The sequence below is a fragment of the Arthrobotrys flagrans genome (assembly GCF_004000055.1).
Source record: "Arthrobotrys flagrans strain CBS H-5679 chromosome Unknown unitig_9, whole genome shotgun sequence".
Lineage (NCBI taxonomy): Eukaryota > Fungi > Ascomycota > Orbiliomycetes > Orbiliales > Orbiliaceae > Arthrobotrys > Arthrobotrys flagrans.
In genome coordinates this window covers 1,214,251-1,227,491 of record NW_027137551.1, presented here as the reverse complement: position 1 = coordinate 1,227,491, position 13,241 = coordinate 1,214,251, and the positions used below count along the sequence as shown (strand labels likewise).

Below are 13,241 nucleotides of genomic sequence, written 5' to 3'. Positions count from 1 at the left end.
TAATTGGATGAAATGATATTCGAATAATTAGAACTAACTTTACAAGCCCGTATAAACCAAGCGAAAGCTCTCAACTAATAACCTATACGTGCCTAATTGGGGGAAGCTTTCCCAAAAAACAAACAATCATAAGTCGTAATCCTCAATTTTTGGAAATAAACATACTGTATCTCCTGGCTAGGTGCATTCAAGATTAGAATTTTATTTATTTCTTCTTCTGACTAACAGAATATCCCATAGCATTAAGGAGCTTGTCGATGCGAAGACCTTGGAGAACTTGAGTGAGGGCGCCTCCAAGACCAATCGCATTCAAGATGTTTGCGAGCAAGTTCAAGACCCCGGCAACAAGCAAACCAACTGCCCCAAGGATCTGGAGAAGTGGCTCTGATAGCATGCTGAATAGAGGACCAAGCTCGCTCTTGGCTTTCGGCATCCCTTCGATTGCCTTGCGACCCTTGTCAATTGTAGCTTGAACGCGGGTGCTCAACTCGTTGCATCCGTCAATGACCATCTTTTCATCGGCAGAGGCTTGAGAATCTTCGACATGGCGTTTAGCAAGACGCTCGAATTTATTGTCAGGATCAAGGGCCTTGATTTGGTCCAAGGTTGACTGCATAACAGAATGAGCATTCTCGATGAGGGGTTTCATTTTGCTAACGAAAGCGTCCTCGTCCAACTCGTTGTTCTCCTTCTTCTTCTCGGCCTCGTCGATTGTTTGATCGATCATATCGAGGAGAGGCTTGACCTTGTCGAGCCCCTTGTCGACAATTTGCGCCATGCGCTTCATGACTTTTGCGCGCTCTTCCTCATCGGCGGCCTGTTGTTTCTCTTCCTCGGTGAGTTCCACTGGTGCCTCCTCCCCCATTTCCTCTTTGCCGTCCTTTTTGATTTCTGGGTTTTCGATATTCTCTTTACCACCAAAATCCGAAGTGGCCTTCGAAGAGAGGGCTTGAGGCTCGAGCACATTGAGTTGCTCGCCTTCGGAAGGCTGTTGAGGGTTTTCATGGACGGCGGCGCTCATAGTGTCTGAAGGTGATAAAGCTTCGGGGCTGGATTCGTATAAAGATCTAGCTTGTCGGGAAGTGGATATATTTGTGGAAATTGGATTTATGCCTTCAATTTGAGGTGACGATGGTGCGGAGAGAAAGAAACTAGCAAGTGATACTTCGTCGGAGTGATTAGATGGTGTAACAGATCCCTTAAATCTAGTTGGAAGCAGTTTTGATGCTAATAATCTGATTCCTCTGAACATGGTGCCGTCGTGCCACACTCTTATAGGCAGTGGCTTAAGAGGACTCTCGGGCGCAATCACTATAAAAGCTTCCCACAGTGGAACAGCTAATGGAACAACGCATTTTTAGATGGAGAAAATTCAGATCACGATTTTTTCGATCAAGCTCATCATCGACGCATCATGACATGATCTGCAGAACGACTTTTTACGGGCCAGCATAAGAGTTTTGTGGCTTGCGAATCGGTGGCGGTCATGATCAAAACGCGGGATGAGGCGCTAGCGCCACACTTGTGACGTGCAATCTACGTTATCTGTCAAAAGTTTAGGGGCGTGTAGCTGTCCTATATTAATTTAGTTTTGCACTTCATTCGAAGCAAAAACGCAAACATCATGGATTTGCACCTCGATCGAGAATTATCTTGAAAGATCTTGAAAAATGTGGGTACTATAAAAGTTACAAGCTTTCCTGGTAGAATTTTTGATGCGTCACCTACCGTAATCCGGTAACGGCTACGAATCCTGGTTAGTAATGTAGCGATCCATAGTGTACATCTTAACGGGTCGTCTCAGCCCGTGCATGGGATATTCCTTCGCAATCTTGTATGTCACTTATATCTGGCCTTAGAATTAAGTATTTGCTGTTGCATTTTGCTCGGGGAAGGTTTAAACGATAGTGGGTCTGCGACCATTGCCAAGTTTTTATCTGAGAAAAAGGAAATTGGGACTAGGTTCCAACAAGAAGTGGGCCGTGCGTCATATCCACACATCTAGACGATATAGCCCATGCTGTTTGTACGTCATCACGACAATTTGCAGCGCGTTGACCATCTCGACAGTAGGTACTCATGTCGCCTCTTCGATCCCACTAGGCTAGAAGTGAGAAGGGAAACTAGCCGTCAGAAAATGGCTGCACGGGGCCCGTTAGCCACCCAGAAACCCTGAATGGCAAGTGATGTCAGAGAAGCATCTATATGATGCCCAGAGGTATATTGAAATTTAGTAAGAAATATTGCTTGAAAAGTATATGGCAAGTTAACGGCGTAGTTTTGTCTTTAATGTAAACTCCTCAGTCTCCACGATTTTCTCTACTTTCAGCATTTTCAATATTTTACTTGTTTTCCAAACTTCAATTTCATAACATCTACACGCGCGATCTCGCTTCCCAGAATGGCTGATACACAGAAGACAGAAGAGAGGGAAGGACCGCCCTTAGGTCAAGAAGAAGGAGAGAAAAGTCCGGGTAACCCACAACCAGAACCAACATCTCCAGGCCGGGAAGAGGGCAGTCTCGATACTACACAAAACCGCGATTCTAGCGATGACAACGAGGAATCGACGCCTCAACCTCAAGCCCTAGAAGAAAATAAAGAGAACATCGGAGAAAAGAGTGGCCAAGGCGAACAGCAGCCAAACGACCAGAGTCCTACCCAAAGCGTAAAAGATCAATCGGAAAAGAGTGCTGCCACCCGTGGTCGAAGCAGGTCGAGACCTACTAGACGTCTAAGTACCAAGCCGTCTAAAATGAGTAGCAACCAAAAAGACGACGGCAATGCCAGTACAACGGCAGTATCGAGTCCTGATAAATCTCAATCTTTCCCAACTCTATATGAGGACAGAGACGCCGCCAACAAGGGACAACTTATGAAGCGTAATCGCCGCCGCAATAAAAGGTCCGGCTACGAGTCGTCCGCTATAGAAGAGATGCCTCTGAGGGAACGGCAAAAACCCCCTCAGCAACAAATGCAAATGCAACAACAACCAGAAGCGGCGAAGAAAAGCGACGCAATAAAACTTCGATTGGACTTGAACCTCGAAATTGAAGTGGAGCTTAAAGCTAGGATTCACGGCGACCTCACATTATCTCTTTTGTAAGTTGGCGCTCTCCCTCCCAATCATCGATATTGATTACGCATGCACAGCATCACCTTCTTCATCCAAACCGCTAAATTTAGCAGAATGGAAGAAAAAGACCGTTGCTAACTTACGATAATTTTGCGCATCGAATGCTCAGGTCATAAACTAATATAAATTTCAAAGTTAGCGCGTAGTTCTTGAATGACAGAATATCCCGCAGGGCCTCATCACCGCCAAATCTTTGAAATTTGTGTTAGAACATCTTAATGGAGTCGGAATCTGTGGTTTCAACTCGTACTCTCGGAACCGGTTATGGTCCCATCTTTGTTTTAATGAAATCTATCTTAAATTCGTTGTTCATATTAATTTTGCAATAGTGTTCCAGGCAAATTATGAGCCAAGATCTTTGTATTTTTTAAGTTTTTCTCCAAGGTCCTATTTTCTTTCGCTTGATTTTGCAATTTTCGTTTTATTTAATCTTACCTGAAGTGACCATTATGCATATTATCCACTAGTGTATAATGAAGACCCTATAACTCGTTTCATTTCTAGCAAGCCATGCCAACTCTCTTAGTATTATGAGATATCTAATATAGGTATGCTGAATGCTTAGTTGCATAGGATGTGGAGGGCATAGACAAAATCTAGATTTGGGGTTTTAAAGCCATTAGCGGCTAGAACTTAGATAGAATTAGCCTTATGGTATTGTATATGTTGCAATTCTCGCCTATATCCCGTATATTGGAGATGACACCAATCCGATGAACATATCGTAAAGTGTATAGGTTAATCATATGTAGTTATCGATTCTTCATTGAAAGCGAACAAGGATTGTTTCTCACAATTTAGTGATGGAATCCATTCTTCGTGAGACCGTCGGACGTCAACAAGAAGAGAAATAATTGGCGGGGTCAGTTCCATATTTTTTAAACCTTTCTAAAGGATACCAACTGTCTGCTTTGCAGCACTCGTCCGGATTTGATTAGTATGAAATATCTTAATAAACTATGATAAGATCCAGCCAGAGACGGTTTCTATCGCATATCCATTTTCTATAGCGCATATGCATAGAAGTTGGAAACTCAAGCATAGAACTAAATTTCCAAGAATTTGGGGTCCTAGCTGAAAGCACCTGGGCTATAACTAGGTATTAGGACACAGTAAACCTTATTGTTGTATTCCAGAGTAGTATGGTAATTTGAGAATGAGATCCGAGAAGAAAACACAACATAGGTGATAATTTATGTAGGAATGTATATTGTTAATCCGTATGCTATGTAGATCTGCATACCCATGGCCCAGTGCTTCGATCGGAGATCTAAAGGGTGTTTCCGAAATCTAGTTCACAATAGCCCCCAAAAAACGTGAATTCAACCGTACTGGTTATGAAAAACTCTTAGATTCCATTGGGGTATCGCGTCTAGATAAAACCCCTCAACATATAACACTCAAATCGTTATCTTGATACGTAATGGAAAGATATCTAAATATAAATCTGGGTTAGCAGCTCTCAAACGTAGAGTCAGATGCTCGCCAGACTAGAGTCTGTCTAGCCTATGAACAAATGCAATTGCTGTTTTCCGACTGAGAAATCAAAAAATTTCTGAAGTTTTTGCATTCCCCTACAGCAAAGGGGTTTTGGGGGGGTTGGTTGGTTCTAATACTAAGCTGTTAAAGCATGCACATAATTGAATTTCGTCTGCAAGTGGTGGATTAGCCTCAGAATCAATACGCCTTGCGATATAAAAACAAAAGCTTTTTTGTTTATTTTTCATGACCGTAGAATTCAAAAGAGGAAGGTAAATCAGAATTATTGATCTTGAGCACACCGCTGTACGAGCGTAGCAGCCCGGTTAACGGCTTTACAGCATAAGCGGCCTATCAGACCCACGTTTCAAAACCCTAACTCTCGCCACGCCGCCGAGAACAATTTCCTCAAAGGGGAATTTGCAAGTGTTCCAGGTTTAAAGCCAAAGGCTGGACCCTTCCTCGTCCTTCTTTGGCTTGGACTTTGTGGCATAGTGCAATATGCCAACATTGCAACACAAGCACGAGACCAAATACTTCTTGATCTTAGCCTCCGACAAATGGGCTAGTCCCCAATGCACGGCATTTATTTCTCTACAGGGTTACAAAAAAAAAATTTAAAAAAATTTGTTATAACTAATCTTTAATTCGAAATCTTCAGTTCTTTCGATCATTTTCTCTACGTCTTAAACTCAGCGACTTTGGTACTTGAGAAGCTGCCGCTGCCTTTTTTTACGTCTTGAAAAAAAAAAAAAAAAAAAATTTTCGACCATTAAACCTCATCCCTCGTAACATTTAACCAATCACAGCAGCGAAAATGAAGGTCTCAACCATCTTGATTGGCCCTTTGTTTCTTACTTTGGCTCAGGCCAGTTTATTAAATACCGTTTTAAAAAGAGATTGGTGTAAGTTACCATGAACAATAAAAGTCGAAGATAAGAGTGTAGGAACAGCAAACTAATCTTGGATTAGATAATGATGTTGGGCTCGCTGGCACGAATGGCGAATTTGGTGGAAACTAGCGCTTCGCCCATCACCCCAGCCAGCCAGAATCCCCTGAAGAGTTTGCTAGGCCGAGGGGTCCTTGGGGGGGGGAGGGGGGGGGGGCGCTTGCAAAACCCCACAGCGCCCAGGCAGAAACACCAAGGCCCAGACAGTCTGGTCACAAAGTCTGCAGGTCAAAGCCTGCACCACCAGTCCCCGAGCGCGCAGGACCGTTTCCAATTGTCGCCTGAGACTTCGAAGATGTACTAGCTGGAGTTCAGATCCAGCCACCAATTAACCAAAGACTGCGCCACCAGGAGCGCAGGTCCAGCCAATGATCCCGAGCAAGGGCACTCCTCCCTCCCCCTAACGTTCAGATCCAGCCAACTCTTCGCGAAAAAGGCGCTCCTCCAGTCCCAACTACTGTGTAAAAGATTGTTCGCCGAACTTCTACAGTGGGCAATTAAGCCGTCTAGATGATCAATGATTGTGATTAATGGCTAGTGTCTGTAGTATTAGACGTTGGTAGACTTTCTCATGCCTTGTCTATAGTCGCTGGTTTCAAACAATCTCACTTTGTCTTTCTTAAACAATAAACTTACCTTCGTAAATAACTGTGATTCGGTATGAAGAGCTTCCCCCCAGAACTATATTCGGTATATTAGATTGGTAACATGCTCTAGCGCGATCAACCGAGTATTGGTGATTTAATGATTTTGAGTTGTATGTGTGGTATTTTAGGCCCTGTCTCAGCATAGCGTATCAGAGGGTTTCAAGTGGGCCCTCCATTTGCGAAGGCACTTGCCGGCTGACAAGCGGGACTGTTTGCAGGAGTCGACGTCATCCTTGGTTTTCTTTGGCCATGCGCTGTACCAGACCGTTCGCGAATACAAGGTATCTGTGTCATCTCAATGTACTCTCTATTCCAGTTTCCAAGATCATTCGCATTCTCAAGCCTGCGCTCATCTTCATGTATGTTTTTATATCTAAATACTTATACTTTTGTCACCTTATATCTTCTCTCAATACCCAAAATTGGGATAGTTTTTACCTAGAACCACTATTTCAGCCGGCAAAACTCCCAGAGGGACCGTTTGTTAGAAGAAATTCCTACCGATCCCCTATATTCTATGTCGAATGAAGACATCCCGCCAAACTCCCACGACAATGATGATGATGCGAAGAGTCTCATCTGCGTACCGAGCCCATCAGTACTGGCTCAGCCATCACCGGATACCTCCGGCCACGACATAACACGAGCATATTTCCTAAGCCCGGGTTCCGTCAGAAACTACGACACCCTGACCGAACAGTTACTCGAAGACCACCAAAGGCTAGTGAAAACGAAGGTGCATGTCGACGTTAACCTTAGTGTAGACCTCGATTTGTCCCCTGAAGTGTATGGGGATCTCCACCTATCGATGCTATGCGTTACAATAAAGCGGAAACCCTGGGAAGAAGACGTGATTGGAAGTGATGGAAGAAGAATTGCGGGAACAGTACTTAGAATATCAGATGGGGGAGGTAGATTAGTCCATCGTCAGGTTGTTGGGTTTGAAAGCTTTGGCGAGTGGTGGTGGGTTGTCCGAACACAACTTCGTGAGTTGGTTAAGAGGAAGGTAACGGTCTGGGTGGAAAAGGCACGAGGGTATCTGGTACATACTACTGTTAGAAAGCTGATGATGGTTTCTGTTTTTCCGATAACAGTACTCGCAGTGATATGCTGGAGGGGTTTCACCAAATATCTTGAAGAATCGAATCGAAAGTTGCAGATTTGATATCTGTCAAGCCGCAATACTGATAATCAGGCAACACAAAAGGCTCCAAAATACCACATCAGGCTCGGAGTTCCGGGAAGCCAGCGCTAGGACCCCTATGGGGCCGCCACTGATTTCATATTATCACTATGGTGTTTATTAGATGAATACTTAACGCCGTTAAAGATTACAGGAAAGGTCCTTTTAGAAGGACTAGAAGTATTGTTTTATAGTTTTCGACAAGCTATAAATCATGTGCAAGATGCATAAATGCGATACACCAATTAACTTAACCAAATTAAACACCTAAACTCTTGGGGAATCTTAGAATACGAATTAAAATCTCCACGTGATGTATTATTTTGCCATCAAAAACATAATTATACCCGTTCACAACGTATAAACAAGCTGCTGTAGGTCTGACACCGGCCTTATCGACCGAGAGAGCTCGAACACCTTGAATGGTATCACCTGGTTTGAAAACCATCTCGGTTCCTTCCTGGTGCGCATCTCTGGTACCTTTATATGCAAAGTAACTAACGAAGAATTCGAAATTTGAATATATCCAATCTGCCTGCCCACATTCACGTGTAGCTTCCTTTTCAGTCCCAACACGCAAGAATACCCCGCGACTATTGCAAGTATAAATGAATCTAGAATGCTCATATCCGGCCCTGTCAAGCGGCAATTGATACACCCAAGTCTACGTAACTCCTAAGCTAGTGAGCCTGACTTGCTTCACTCACCAAATAGTTAGCTTTGCTAAGGTTGTTTCACACCCGTCTAGTCGTGCAACAATGAAGCGATCTATGGATGCCTTTCCAGGCTCGAACAAACGTCTGGGCGCTTCTTCAACGTATAGGTGCTAAGGAACCAAAGTGCTTGTCTTTGCAGTATTTGTGAATATACCAGAGAGTTGGAACGGTTTTTCAAACCAAAGGCCTACCTCAAACCGGGTTGCGAACCCATCTTCGTCAGTTTCTACCGGCTTATAGCGAGCTGGCAGCTTTCGGGTTAATTTGTCTATTTCAGTGATTGGGAACTATTGTTCGGGAGTGGATTTCAGCCGTCAGGTAACCCGAGGAAGCTTCCGACGTCCACCTCCGACGTCCACCTCCCGGCCTTTTAGCAGACCACCAAAGCCTGTTGTCATTTTCCGGAGGAAAAATACTCTGTAGATTGTCGGCTTCTATTGGGCCCTCCCAGTAAAGCGTGCCTTCAATAAGGGGGTCTACGAAAGCACTTTTACTTCGGCACAGCCCCTAACCAGAAGACTTGAATACTCCACCACCACCTAATTCTTCAGGGCAAGGTTTTTCCTCCCTAAGTCGGGCTTCATTGATATCTATTAACGAAAGAACCGAAGGTTCCTTGCCGCCTTTACAAATATAGACTATGAGGTTTGTCCCAGCTAGGTGTAGCCTTTCATCGATTTTCTCCCATCTAGCCGCATCACCCTCCACAAACTTTCGCGTAAATAAGTTATAGCTTTGTACGGGAACCTACCCTTGACAACCACCCAAAGGTCGTCAGTCAGCGCATCTAACAAAGTGAGGAGAAATCACTTCGCTTGAGCGGGCTGCAAAAACTCTCCTTGCCAAACTGGCTCTAGCTTCGTCAATTCTGATGATTCTTCGCTCGGGGGCTTAAACAAAGTTAATGAGTTAGTATATGGGTTCATTTTTTGAACTTTAAAGGTCCCTAAGTTCTTATTTTCTGGTTTTCTCGGATATCCCTTATTTGTAAATCGTGATCCTTGAAAAAGAGAGAATGATTCTCCTTCACGGGTGGATGAATCAAGGTTTGGCGTGCCATCATAAGATCTTCATTCGGCACCGTCTCCATTCGGTTCCGTGGGTAGAGCGGGCTCGTCGTCTTCGCCTCCCGCATTAAAATTCTGCTCGGTCTTTCTAGATATCTTCCTTACAGTATCTACTGAATTCAAGTTCCCATATCCTCGAATAGTGGCACCGCCCCAAGGACTACCATACATAGAGCCTGGAGAATTGAGTTGTAGGTTTGGAAGGTTGATTTCTTTCCCGAATGTGGCTTGTTGCATAGGTTTTTGGCAATTCCCACAAGTAGACCCCCTCCGCGATGCTAATTGGGTGATATCTACATCATATTGCGTGTCCGATCGGCTGTTATCTCGAGTACGGCAAGTATCCGGGGTGCGTCCTGAGCCACGGAGACTGAGCCAACCACAATAAGAATTTTCTGCTTTGCTTTCTCCATAAGTTGTCTTCTGTTGCAGCAAAACCTCATTTTGGCGAAGATTATTGGAACCTAGGGAAAACGAAGCACGATGGTTGTCGGTTGACCGGTGCATTCAACTCATTTTCGCCCAATGTCTCTCTCACAGTCGTTAGCTGCATATCGTTCCTGTTCCCAACATCACCAATCCGATTCGTATCTCCGGACCGAAGAGGGCATGGGTGTCCGAGTGCTGCCGTTGTCTCCAAAAAGTGCAGAAGCATCATTCTCGTAGCCTTGCCCATGGATAGTGGCCGAGAAACAGATTGTACAAATGAAAATCCTCAATAGATACCGCCGTCCAGCCGGCCTCGAGGGTATCGCAACCATCTAAAGGGGGTGTGCCTCACACGTGATTATAGTACCGATTCGTTGAATGAAGTAGCACGCTGAAAATATGGGAACTGATAACCGCAAGGGGCCACATTCCTCCAACATCTGCATGCGCATAGAAACCCATGCACTCTCGAAGCTTAACGTCTTACCTCCTTCGGAAGACACCGAAGAATGGAACCTGGAAATATGAGACAATTTGTCTTGTCAAAATTAGCTTGAAAAAGCTTAGTTGAGCTTATATCAACGAGGCAGTTTGTGGGCAACATTTCTTTGAATTGGGTGGATCTCGCATGTAGCAACCCACACACGCGCGAGACCAGGCCTCACGGATTTTTTCTCCCAATTGAATCAAGAATCTGGCCAATTATCTTGAGGATGGCTGGGCTCTGCAAATCATACACGTTTCTAGCCGACACTTTTCCACGAAGCATTCATTCTGACTCTGTTGGATACTGGCATTTTTATTACATATTACCAGGCACCCAGGGCGCAACAGAATCCTAGAAGCTAGCTGAAAGTCGCGGGTAAACTGCAACTCGCTTGGATTAGTCATTCACACATATGCGCGTCTTTCCCTTCACGGATTAGGATAGCGGTGAGCGAATCAACATTAACCAGAGCCAACGGCGCTTGGAAGTCGAGGTTAACCTATTGTCGACAATGGTTTCGCAATCATAGTTTTTTAACGTTTTGAGGCCTAGGTGCCTAACATGGCAATGGAACATGATATTACTGGATTCGAAGCTCGGACACTACATCTGATCAAGCGGAAAGAGCTGCGAATTGCACATGCAAAAGAGCTCAGAATATTTTGTAAGCCAAAGCCGCAAGGATCCGAGAAAAAATATCCTGAATGTATTATTTCGAAGCTAAGGATCTATTGAGAAGAAAAACCCCGATTCCAAATTCAAATCTGCGTCTTGGGTAGATTTGACAATGTTGAATCAACAGGTTACAAAGGATTGCTAACCTGTCGTTAATCCATTAGTCAGTGTTGATATATATCATCACAATGGATAGTTTTTCTTCAATCGGCCGTAAAGCACATCTACTATCATGTAATCGCCAGAGGCTGTTCAAATAATTTCCAACTATCTCAAAATCCCAATCCACCACTTTATACCGAACTCGGCTGACGTCAGCCTAACCCCCAAGTACCAGCAACACATCGTCGAGCGCAAGCCGCAGCCATCATTTGCCTGATGGGGATAGCACTGGTTCCACAACCCGCTTCCAGAAGTGGAGAGTTGGACTGATATCGCTACCAGATTTGGGATTTCGTTAATGTGTTTTGGGGACTTCTTGCCACACACCAACGGAGCCCGACCTGCTTAGTGCTTATGCAGGTCGATAGACATGTCCGGAGTAGCTTGGCCGTGCTGGCAACAGCCGATAGAAGACTTCTGGTTGGGAATTTGAATATTAGGCCAGGTGAGATGTTTGTATTGCGTGTGGATTCCAATTGGAATAGAAAATGCCTGATTCAATTCGATATCCACAGTGTCTCTGCCGATCTTCATAATTGGCATTAACCTGTTCAGCTCTCAGCCTCTAATATATAAACCATCAAAATCCCCGTAAGGAATTTCTTGTTTCTGACCAAAATCTCCAGCTCAGAATTACTTGTCTCTCACTTGATATCGATATCTAGACTTACACCCTATATATATATATATATAAAGCGCCGGCCATATACATATTTCTCTGTATCTCTAAATTTAAGTACCGTACCTTCATACTCCAATTCAAGAGACCCATTCCGATATCTATCTCAAGAATTCACTATGGCGGACCTCAAACCCATTATTGTTATAACTTCTGCCCCTATCATGGCTCACTTCAAGAGTCTCCTGCCGATCTCTACCCACCTAGTAAAACAGGGGTACGAGGTTCATATCACTACCGGAGGTCCTTTGAGGGAAGCTAGCGAATGGACTGGAGCTACCTTCCACCCATATCCTGAGGAAATCTCTGACCCCATGGCAATGCTTTTTGAAGTGGAAGGAGTGGAAAAAGGTACTCCACAGAGAGTCAATCAGGATCTCATTCAATTTTTCATTTCTCCAATTCCCAAGCAGTACCAAACTTTACAGAATGTCTGCTTGTCAATCACGACGAGGGAAAGTTATAAAGGGGAGCCTATTATTATTATGGCCGAAACTGGGTCCTGGTCTATGATGCCGTATTTTCTTGGGGCGCCGTGGAGAGGAGTCCCACCTAGCTCTGTCATTACAATCGGATCAATTCCCGTCTCATGTAATGATCCAAATCTTGCTCCGTTTAACGCCGGACTACCACCTGCAAAGACGGATGAGGAACGCGCACAATATGCGGCGATGACCAAACACATTATCGAATCACCAGAGTTCTTCAAGGGCGCTCAGGATTTCTACGATTTGACACTCAGAAGCCTCGGAACCACAAAGGAAACGACACTGCTGTTTAACCACGTTAGACACGCAGATCGTTACCTCCAATGTTCTCTTGAAGAGCAAGAATATCCACGCTTGGACCCTCCAAAGGGACTTCGATACATCGGCTGGCCAGAGCTTAAGGGACGGAAAGTGCCACCGTTCCCACCATTTTGGGACGAGATTTTGGAGGTTTCTAAGAACAAGTCAAAGAAGCTCGTCTTTGCTTGTCAAGGAACAGTCCCATGGAATGATATGAATGACCTTATTGTCCCTACTATCAAGGGATTGGCGGGTCGGGAGGATATTCTTCTCATCGCTTCTCTTGGTGCAGATCACCAAAGATTGCCGGAGGACTTGGAAATTCCAGCGAACACTCGAGTGTGTAATTACATCCCATTCGAAGATCTCTTCCCACATCTTGATGTTTTCGTCAACTCTGGGGGCTTTGGCAGTACGCAACAGGCGCTTTATTACGGTGTTCCTTTAATTTTGGTTGGAACTGGTGAGGATAAGCCCGAAAATAATGCTAGAGTGGAGTGGACCGGCGCCGCTATCAACCTTAAGTGCAAAACAGCCGAGCCTGAAGCGGTTCGTGAGGCCGTTGACAAGATGTTAAACGATGATTCCTACTTTAAGATGGCAAAATACTTCAGCGAACAGTACGCTAAGGTTAATCCTCTCGAGCTCGTTGAGAAGAACATCTACGAAGTTCTTAGGGAAAAAAATTGAAAGGTCGTTTAATAGAGGTTTCTTTGGGAAAGCTAATGGTAATTGATTTATGTCGATTTTTGCGAGTATTTAAATTTTGTTAGAATAGGATAATCTGGAATGATATTGGGATAATGACTATTACTGTTATGCGCTTCATACAACTTGCAAACG

At 44.4% G+C, this 13,241-nt stretch overlaps 3 protein-coding genes across 6 annotated transcripts; 2 read left to right on the top strand and 1 right to left on the bottom strand.

Annotated features, from left to right (window-relative positions):
• Window positions 1-205: 205 nt before the first annotated feature.
• DFL_005723 (uncharacterized protein) lies at window positions 206-1,252 on the bottom strand (the record flags this gene model as incomplete). 2 transcript variants are annotated; one of them, XM_067635027.1, is made up of 1 exon in its annotated part: window positions 206-1,252. In XM_067635027.1, one exon carries the CDS (start codon window positions 1,250-1,252, stop codon window positions 206-208), a length of 1,047 nt encoding a protein of 348 aa, XP_067489499.1. The 2 variants fall into 2 exon arrangements, with proteins under 2 accessions (XP_067489499.1, XP_067489498.1); XM_067635026.1 differs by having other exon boundaries at window positions 206-865.
• A 1,149-nt stretch (window positions 1,253-2,401) lies between these two features.
• DFL_005722 (uncharacterized protein) lies at window positions 2,402-3,282 on the top strand (the record flags this gene model as incomplete). 3 transcript variants are annotated; one of them, XM_067635024.1, is made up of 2 exons in its annotated part: window positions 2,402-3,102; window positions 3,276-3,282. In XM_067635024.1, 2 exons carry the CDS (start codon window positions 2,402-2,404, stop codon window positions 3,280-3,282), a joined length of 708 nt encoding a protein of 235 aa, XP_067489496.1. The 3 variants fall into 3 exon arrangements, with proteins under 3 accessions (XP_067489496.1, XP_067489497.1, XP_067489495.1); XM_067635025.1 differs by lacking the exon at window positions 3,276-3,282 and adding an exon at window positions 3,272-3,275; XM_067635023.1 differs by lacking the exon at window positions 3,276-3,282 and adding an exon at window positions 3,246-3,252.
• An 8,447-nt stretch (window positions 3,283-11,729) lies between these two features.
• DFL_005721 (uncharacterized protein) lies at window positions 11,730-13,088 on the top strand (the record flags this gene model as incomplete). The annotated part of the gene is made up of 1 exon (XM_067635022.1): window positions 11,730-13,088. One exon carries the CDS (start codon window positions 11,730-11,732, stop codon window positions 13,086-13,088), a length of 1,359 nt encoding a protein of 452 aa, XP_067489494.1.
• Window positions 13,089-13,241: the final 153 nt, after the last annotated feature.